The sequence below is a fragment of the Silene latifolia genome, chromosome 4 (genome assembly GCF_048544455.1).
Source record: "Silene latifolia isolate original U9 population chromosome 4, ASM4854445v1, whole genome shotgun sequence".
Lineage (NCBI taxonomy): Eukaryota > Viridiplantae > Streptophyta > Magnoliopsida > Caryophyllales > Caryophyllaceae > Silene > Silene latifolia.
The window spans coordinates 101712170-101722381 of record NC_133529.1 but is presented as its reverse complement, the minus strand read 5'-3'; the positions used below and the strand labels follow the sequence as shown (position 1 = coordinate 101722381).

The 10212-nt window shown below is 41.8% G+C and overlaps 1 protein-coding gene across 1 annotated transcript; it reads right to left on the bottom strand.

Moving 5' to 3' along the window:
* Positions 1 to 1594: 1594 nt before the first annotated feature.
* LOC141651842 (uncharacterized) lies at positions 1595 to 2242 on the bottom strand. Its single transcript, XM_074459536.1, has 2 exons — positions 2061 to 2242; positions 1595 to 1949 (listed from the first exon to the last, which is right to left on the bottom strand). Exons 1-2 carry the CDS (start codon positions 2240 to 2242, stop codon positions 1595 to 1597), a joined length of 537 nt encoding a protein of 178 aa, XP_074315637.1.
* Between the last annotated feature and the right edge of the window lie 7970 nt (positions 2243 to 10212).

Sequence of the window (10212 nt, the reverse complement as noted above, 5' to 3'; positions counted from 1 at the left end):
CACATCCCTTCTGTAGCGGGTTCAACAAAAGGCAAATAATGGGCGTGAAGCCACTCCCGCAAGTGACTCCACTCAGCCAGGGACGCACCCCGAAGAACACAGACATATACAAACAATCACAACTACTAATTAGCAATAAAAACCAACAACACATTATGGGACTAATACTGAGTAGGGAAACCCTACCTGGAAAGCAACACAGTCAGACGATCTCAACAGCTGTTATCAAAAGGCCTCCTCTACGAATCCTCCTCCTAACATAACATCACATATATCACTAACCACACAAAACTAATACAAATCCCCAATTCCCAAAATTAGGGTTTAACAAGACTTAACTAAATATAACAAATTTGGTACGTAGATCTTACCCTCGACGCAAGGATCACAAAGATGTAAAGAAAGATGAATTCCAACCTTCCAAGCTCTGGGATTTTTCAGTAATGCGATGAGTGCGAAGTACGTAGGTTGAAATCTCTTTTGAGAGTAATTAGGTTTGTAAAAGCGTATTATGAAAGTGACGGAAGAGTTTATATATTAATTCGCATTCCTAACAAAACCCGACAAAACATTACCCGTAAACCGGACTACTCGATTGAGTAAGTGACGTACTCGATCGAGTGTCGCCTACTCGATCGAGTATCAAGGCTACTCGATCGAGTACCCAACAGGTCAGAAACTATTTCTAAATCGCAACACACCCTTACTCGACAGAGTAAGGCCCACTCGATAGAGTACCCAGAGACTCATAAAACCGTAGTATTACAGGATCCCCCTACCTTAACCCTCTAGTTGGACGAAACTCCGGCGATGGATCCCCATTAATAAGTACAGAGAAGGCAACAGTCGAAACACACTCCATAACTCTCCTAACCCAAGCATGGTCAAAACCCATCGTCAGTAGCGTCCGTCGCAAAAAGCATCATTCTACTCTATCATAGGCTTTTGCCATATCTAGCTTGATCGCCATATGCCCCTCCACCTGCCTTGCATTTTTCATAGTGATGGAAAATCTCAAATGCGATCAAAATGTTAGTAGAAATTAATCTCCCTGGCGTAAAGGCACTCTGATTTTCCGACACAATATCTCCGAGGAAAATGTTCAACCGATTAGCTAAGGCCTTCGACACCAATTTATAAGCTACATTGCATAAGCTTATCGATCTAAAATCCCGTATTTTATCTGGTGCTTTCTTCTTGAGTATTAAGAATATATTAGTCTTATTTAATTCCACTAGTGACGATTCCCCTCGTAAAATACTAAGTACCATACACACCACATTATGTCCCACCACATGCCAATACCACTGATAAAACAGTCCATTCATTCCGTCTTGTCCTGGGGCCTTCAGGGAATTCATTTGATTGAGAGCCTCCACCACCTCTTCCTCATAATACTCAGCACTCAAGACCCTATTCATCTATGACGTAACCCTCCCTTTCATGCCTTGCAACACATCGTCATAATCTCGGGGGTTCGATGTAGTAAACAACTGCTGGAAATAATCATTCGCAACCTTTGAGACCGCGTCATTTCCAATCCGTCCACCCCCTCATCATCCACCAACATCCCAATATAATTTTTCCGCTTCCTTTAACCCGCCCTAGTATGAAAAAAATTGGTGTTTTGATCCTCATCCTTTAGCCACAATGCTCGAGACCGTTGCCTCCAATATTGCTCATCTTGACGACCCAGCGCTGTAATCTCCGTGACCAGCTTCTTTCGCTTTTTAACATCAGCCTCGGTTCTGCCTCCCTTATTAATATGAGCCAGGTTCCGTCGCTTTTGTTCAAGCAACTTCTTAATCTTCTCAATATTAATCTTCTTCCACGCTTGCAATTCACGAGCATGAACCTTTAGCGTCGACACCAGATCCCCTCTCCCGTTCTCCAACCCACGCACCACCACCTCCTCACACCCCTCCTCCCCCACCCATATTTGCTCAAACCTGAAACCCCTTTTCATCGAACCCTCCAGTTATCTCTTATCCAAAATAAACTTGATTGGTGCATGATCAGACCATTCTTAGTCCAAGTGAAGAAGAGTTGCATAAGGGAACCTGTCACTCCATTGCCCCGTACACATCGCACGATCTAGCATACTTTGTCTCTTAGCACTCCCAGCTTGGCCATTATCAAAAGTGAATTTATAACCCTCCCATGGAATATCCCGCAGCCCACACTCATCAACCGCGTCATGAAAATTGCTGATTTGCCATTCTGCTCGACTCTCACCCTTCATCTCAGTTAAGTAAAACATCTCATTAAAATCCCCGATGCATATCCACGGTAACTATGACTGCCGGCTAAGAGCACGGAGCAGCTCCCAGGAAAGATGGCGCTGATACCCGTCGTGAGGTGTCAAAAATAAGATTTATAATTTCCAACTACAACTATAGCTAGCGGCAGTCGGGTCGAACCACAGAGAGGCAGATGTAAATTCTAGTTGTCTAATTCTAGTCTAAGGTAACGATAAAGTGGGGAGTTTGATTTGAATTGGTCTACAGCTAAGAGTAAATAAAGACAATAAACTAAAAAGACGGATTAAACAGATAAAGAAGGGGTACTAGGATGGTCGGTTCATTAAAGCTTCGGTGGCAGCATACTAAACAGGTCTAAATCGAACACAAGTGAGGCGGGAAACAAGAGGTCCTCTCGGTCCACTCTTAACAAATAGCATCTTTCGATCTCGCTATAGGTCCCTAATATCACTAATACTGACTCTCGTCCTGAAAAGTGACTAACGGTCTAAACTATACCTATCTTTCGATCTCAGCACAATTTAGTCATTTTAATTGGTGGTCTAACAACTTTCCCTATCTTTCGATCTAATGGGTCAGTCATAAATTAAGCATCTAACTGGTCGCATGCATTCGATTCGTTAAATACAACATTAAAATCAATTAAAATGAAGGGTAACCTCACGAGGTCAGTCGATCGACCGAGAATGTCAGTCGATCGACTGACACGCGAATCAGGCCGTGTTCAATACTTTGCCGCCTACACTATAATTCGCCTACATCCTAGCACAAACTATTTAGCTACTCAGACTGAAAGTGATAACATCAATAATACTAGGGCAATAAAGTATTGAATTCATGAGTAAGGCGGTAAAACAAACAATTAACATGCAATAATAAGATGGTTTCGGGAATCTAACTATCAATTCTATACCAATAACGAAATAGAAGTAAATTGAAATAAGGCAGAGTAATACCAAGATTGCAGAGGAACGATTAAGAGCAAGAACGAAATTCCAATGCTAACAATATTCCAAACCCTAATTCTAAAAACCGTATGTAGAAATTAATGTAAAAACTGAATGTGAAACTTGGATAAAAACTGGATGATCAAAACTGAATTCCTAGGTTACGTTATATAGCAAATAACGTAACCTTATTTCCTAAACTTAACACCACTTTGGGCTTCAAGATTCACGGTCTTTTAATTCTCGTCTGTTTAGCGGTTTGGTCGATCGACTGCTAGGACTGGTCGATCGATGTCTTCGATGAAATGTAGCTTCGAACCCGATGGTTGGTCGATCGATCAAGGTAGCGGTCGATCGATCGCTTGAGCTGCTACTTGCCTTCTTTAAACTCGTGGACTTGTCTTTTGGGCCTTGAATTGCGCACCAAGTTCGTTCCTCGGGTGAATGCTTCATGTCACATGAAATGCAGGATACTCGGGGACGGATTTAGCTCGATTTCCGCTGGATTCTTCACATTTCTGCAATAATGTACAAAAATACGGAAGTAGACGGAAATAGGGATAAATGTAGCATAAACTACATGAATGAGCTCTGAAATGCGTGTAAAATGGGATGTAAAACATCATATAAAAGACACGCATCAAACTTCTCCAAACCAAACCCTTGCTTGTCCTCCAAGCAAGAACTAGACTCGATCTAATGACCTAATGGAACGGGTTCAATCTCATAGCGAAATGCAACATGTAAAGCCTAAACCAATTTAATGCACAACCAACAATCAATTAGCAAATGAATCATGCAACCGAATTATGAAGTCGTTAAAACTACCGAACCGTCAACTGAAGAGACTTATCAAATTGGACTCTCACGGGTCGCTCAAATCACTCAATAAGTACAGGTGAATATATGTAAGATAGAAAGAAATAAATGTAATGACGCTCACCTAACTATGACCTATAAGAACATGCCTGCAGTCTAATATGAAAGCAATCTCTACAACCGTACATACGCATTCCAACCAACAAGAGACCATGACACATGCTGAGGTATAAATATGGAAATGTGAGGTATGGGTAAGAAGAGGCAAAACTTTTTATGGTAAAGTGGAGGTACAGGTGATCAAGCTAGTACCAAAACGGAACCAAATGGCAACATCCAACTTCTTGCTCATAATCAACAGAAACGGTGCTATAGCAAGCACAAAACTCACAATCTCCAAAATAGTAGTAATCAACCAACTCCCCATAAGATATACATGGAACATGGGAGCAAAAATCGCCATAAGATAAGGGTTTGAATTATGCGAATTGATTCTTTCTTTTTCTCGAACCTCAGTCGATCGACCAAAAGGGGTAGTCGATCGACTGCTTAAACAGTACATAACTCTTTTTTTTCTTTTCGAATCATTTTTTTTTCTTTTCTTTTTTTTCTTCTTTTCTATTTCTTTCTTTCCTTCTTTTCATCTTCCCAATATTATCTCGAACATAGCATATGCCACCAAAAATGAGTAACAACCCCAAGAACACAGACTACTAGCTTGACCAAGGCAGGCTAAGTGTAGGATGTAGTAAATGGGACAAAAAAGGGTATTTTTTGCAGTGTGGAGTTCATGGGCAAAACGAATAAGGGGAAACCTCTACCACATGTGTTAACTAACCACAGACCGAATGCGTACAGGTATTAAGCATATTAAGTTCATATTTATGCACATTTAAGTGACATGTCTCATAAGGAGTACTACTACTCACATTCCTAAATAAACCGGTCATAGATGTCACCAGTTATAGGCTCTAAATCTCAGAAATATGATGTAGTTTGCCAATTTTCAAAGTCAAGTCTCCAATTGCAGCAAATAATTAACGAAAACTCGTAGATATGCACTTACGATTCTACTAATAACATGTCAATCTAGCAAGGTTTAGGCATAAAACAGATGCAAATGCAACATCATCCTTGAAATACTACCGTTCCGACTCAACCTATATGCTAAAATAAACGTGCATTTTATGGAAATTTTTGAAATTTTTAAATTTTTTTGAATTTTTGTATATATGCATAAAATGAAACAAACAATGCAAAACAAAATGTAAACGTGAATGCAAGCAAATGATATGCGACGCAAAACCCTTCCCCAAACCAAATCGCACAATGTCCCCATTGTGCAAAATCATGTAATGAAAGAAAAGAGAAGTGGGAATTTGCGTAAAATGAAATAGATAAGACAGGAAGTGAAAACCGGGAACTTACAAGACTTTAAGCGCAGCAAAGGAAACCTCCCCAAACCAGTGTGGGCTAGGAGGTTTCAGTAACCAGCAGTGCTACCAAAAGGGTACCTGAAAGACAAACAAAACCCACGCATAAAACCGAAAAGATAATTTTGAAGCGATAAATACGTGCACGAATGAGAAAATTAGAAGAAATAAAGAAATGGACGGAAAATAAAGTGGAGTGAAAAACTCCACTTAAGTCCGCATATCGACCAAACACAGCAGGGGAAAGGTCGTGAACAGGTACAGCAGTGTCCTTGGTCGATCGACTAAGGATGGCAGTCGATCGACCACTGTGTCAGGAACAGTAGCTCCTGGAAAGTGCAACTCAGTCGATCGACCAATGTAGCTAGTCGATCGACTGAGAGTACTGTTGTACTACTTATTTCTTCATATTGGCTCAATAACTTGAGCTAATGAGGTCTAAAAACCTGCAAGTGCACAATAATACGAGCCCAAAATCGCGCAAAACCCAAAACAAAGTCTCAAACGTATAAAATCCTAAGCAAACAAAATAAAATGCGAAGTTTTCGCGCACACAAAAGCAATAAAAAATGTCTTAACAAAAGCAAATAAAATGAAGTTTATGAAGAGCTCGATCAACTAATAGTTGATCAAGAATGACCACTATGGCCCACTTCGTTAAACTTTCGGCTACTAGAGGTAGCCTCAACGGTGCTTATTTGAGCAGCTGCACCCTTCTTAGCTTCCATGTCCATATGGCTCAATGGATCAACATTCTCATCATCTCCCCAGTCAAGGATCTCTTCGGGCTTGTCATAATCCAAATCAGACTTTCTGGCTTTGACTGGCTCGTCATCAACTACCTCATCAATTCCATAACTCAGGCAACCAAGACCTCCTCTTTGAATGATCGGCTTCTTTACAGCTGGAACAACTTGCAGCACTTCCTTCCCCAAACCAACACGCAACATCTAAAACAACCGATTCTTCCTCCTTTTTGCTCCCAATCTGGGGCGGAGGGGTTAACACAGAAGTAGTAATAGAGACACGCAATTCAGGAAGCACAAAGTACGATTTCTTTTCAGAAACCATATTACAAGTCACAGGCCACATGGGGTCCTTTTTCTTAGCAAGTTGGGCAAAAACAATAGAATGCTTCCCCACTTTGAAAGTCAAGGTTCCTAGACCGACATCTATGACTCGCACCAGTGTGTGCGAAATGGCCTACCCAAAATAATGGGTATATGAGCATCCTCGGGCATGTCAAGTACAACAAAGTCGACGGGGAAGAAGAACTTCCCTATTTGGACAGGATGTCCTCTAAGACTCAATTGGGTGGACCGCAGATCGGTCGACCATCCGAATCTGTCATATCATCGTCTGCGAACCTAGTCAATTTAAGCTTCCTAGCTAGACTCAAAGGCATGACGCTTATACTAGCTCCTAAGTCACATAATGCCTTCTCAATAGAGAAGGTACCTATATTGCAAGGAACATAAAAGCTACCCGGATCCTCTAGCTTATGGGGTGCAGTGTGAGACAAGTAAGAGCATGACTCTTTAGTTAAAGCAACAAAGTGTGGACATGTTCAAGCGACTTTTTCTTTAACGAGTTGTTTCATGAATTTAGTGTATCTTTGGCACTTGGTTAACTAACTCAAGGAAGGGTACCTGTACATTCAAGCTACGAATAACTTTTTCAAATTTACTTGAAAGAAACTTGTTCCTTTGTTGGCACTAGTCTCTCCTGGATATGGGGGTCAGTAAGAAGTACCTTAGCCCTTTCCTCTAAGTTGCGATGCTTTGGCATCCGTGGACTTAGGCCGGAAGTCCACTTTCTTTCTCCTTGTTAAAGCTCGAATCCTCCTCAGACCGTCTTAAATGTGAGCCATTAACCGTCATCGGATCGAACTTGGAATTGGGACGGACCCATCAAGCACTCTGTCCGCCCTAACACTTTCGAAGCTGTCGTGCCCCGAAACAAATAGTCCCTCAAGTTATCGGGCATCGGAGGACGAACAATCTCGCTATCGCGATAATCTTGGTCGATCGACCAACATCCTCGATCGATCGACCAAGGTGTATAGTTCCGTAAGCTCAGCCAACCGCATATCGGTCGATCGGCCAAGGGTGTATCGATCGATCGATATATACCCAGTAGACGCCTTTTTCTTTGAATTATTCGTTTCAGCTTTCTTTTGACTCGGATCTGCCTTATTCTTTTCAACAGCATCCTCGACCATGGCAGGCCCCTCCAGGGTGGACCGACTCCTCAACGTGATGGCGTTTAGGGTCTCTTTTTGGTCGGTTTGAGTCGGTAAGTGTCCCGGAGCTCGAGAGGTACTCTTACTAGCCAATTGAGCAATTTGTCTCTCTAGTAGCTTCATCCCGGCCTCTCTTGCTTGGGACTCCTTCATCAACAAGTTCTTAAACTCAAAAAAATCGAACTATGGGATTGTTGTTCTTTGCTGCGGCACATAAGGAGGTTTTTGATATTGTTGTTGCTTTTGATGAGGGGGCACATAGGGTTGCTGCTGCGGAGGTGGAGTTGGATTTAGGACATTCTGGCTACTCCACCTCAGGTTGGGATGAACATTAGGCTCATAGTAGGTGTTTGTCTGCCTATAGTGTTGAAAGGCAGCACAAGACTCAAAAGGACTAGGGCAATTCTTCGAAACGTGTCCCTCAGCTCCACACCTTTCACAGACGAAAGGACCGTCTGACACAACATTTACTTGGTACATCCCACCTTTAGAAGCTCCTCCCAATTCATATTTGTCAAATCTCGCAGGTGAGAGCTTCAAGTGCAAAGAACAGAGAGGAAGATTCGGCAGCTCTCCTCTGGTTCCCTCTAGAATTCCCATATTCAGCCTTGTGGGTGGCTAGATCGTCGATTATCTTCCACCCCTTGGTCTCTCCCAAGTTCTCAAAAATCGGCCATTGGCTGCGATCTAAAATAGCCCTCGATCGTCATACACCCATTATAGAAATGATTGCACAAGCTCCATTTTTCGAAACCATGGTGCGGTATGGTTCGCACCAGCTTCTTAAATCGGACCCATGCCTCGTGGAAGTTCTCATCCGGCCCTTGTTTGAAACTTGTGATTTGGGCTCTAATAGCAATCGTCTTAGAAGCAGAAAAGTACTTCTTGTAGAATGCCAATGCCAATGAATTCTAGTCAGTGATCCCATGAGCAGCTCGATCCAGATCTCTATACCACTCCCTTGCAGCATCACGAAGGGAGAAGATAAACATGGTCTCCTTGATCTGGTCTTGGGTCACACCGGCTGGTGGGGTATGGAACAACAGTAGTCAATAAATGTTTCCATGTGCTTAGCCGCATCTTCATTTGCGCTCCCGAATCGTTTCTCTCAACCATATTAATGTATGAAGGCTTTGGTTCGAACTTCCTGGCATCTCCAGTAATTCAACCCCTTATATAAATTTGCAAACTGTCGGCTCGAATGACTAGCTATACTTGCTTCCTCAGCCATGACTGGAATTTCGGAGAGGTGACTGTCTCGGTGAAGAGGTGGAAACGGGTGAAGATCAGGGGTCTTCCTCGAACAACTCGTTCTCGTGATAGCTTGACAGAGTACTCAGCTCTTCCTCTGTCGGTAATACCCTTTGTGTTCGTCTCAACTCGCGCAAAGATTTCTCTATCTCAGGATCAAATGGTACTAGTTCACCACCCCGTGACCAGGTAGCATAAGAAGAAACTACAAAAAGAATATAAGAAAAGTTTAAGGAACAGAAGTCCCTTAAACTAAGAAAGACTAAAAATAAAACAACTAAAATTAGGACTATTGCCTCCCCGGCAACGGCGCCAAAATTTGATACCCGTCGTGAGGTGTCAAAAATAAGATTTATAATTTCCAACTACAACTATAGCTAGCGGCGATCGGGTCGAACCACGAGAGGCGGATGTAAATTCTAGTTGTCTAATTCTAGTCTAAGGTAACGATAAAGTGGGGGGTTTGATTTGAATTGGTCTACAGCTAAGAGTAAATAAAGACAATAAACTAAAAAGACGGATTAAACAGATAAAGAAGGGGTACTAGGATGGTCGGTTCATTAAAGCTTCGGCGGCAGCATACTAAACAGGTCTAAATCGAACACAAGTGAGGCGGGAAACAAGAGGTCCTCTCGGTCCACTCTTAACAAATAGCATCTTTCGATCTCGCTATAGGTCCCTAATATCACTAATATTGACTCTCGTCCTGAAAAGTGACTAATGGTCTAAACTATACCTATCTTTCGATCTCAGCACAGTTTAGTCATTTTAATTGGTGGTCTAACAACTTTCCCTATCTTTCGATCTAATGGGTCAGTCATAAATTAAGCATCTAACTGGTCGCATGCATTCGATTCGTTAAATACAACATTAAAATCAATTAAAACGAAGGGTAACCTAACGAGGTCAGTCGATCGACCGAGAATGTCAGTCGATCGACTGACACGCGAATCAGGCCGTGTTCAATACTTTGCCGCCTACACTATAATTCGCCTACATCCTAGCACAAACTATTGAATTCATGAGTAAGGCAGTAAAACAAACAATTAACATGCAATAATAAGATGGTTTCGGGAATCTAACTATCAATTCTATACTAATAACGAAATAGAAGTAAATTGAAATAAGGCAGAGTAATACCAAGATTGAAGAGGAACGATTAAGAGCAAGAACGAAATTCCAATGCTAACAATATTCCAAACCCTAATTCTAAAAACCGTATGTAGAAATTAATGTAAAAACTGAATGTGAAACTTGGA

Excerpts from the sequence above, each read along its gene's own strand:
- LOC141651842 (XM_074459536.1), bottom strand. The coding sequence starts at position 2,242 with ATGAAGGGTGAGAGTCGAGCAGAATGGCAAATCAGCAATTTTCATGAC. Across the intron at positions 1,950-2,060 it reads ACGGGGCAATGGAGTGACAG|GTTTGAGCAAATATGGGTGG; the intron begins GTTCCCTTATGC and ends AAGGGGTTTCAG.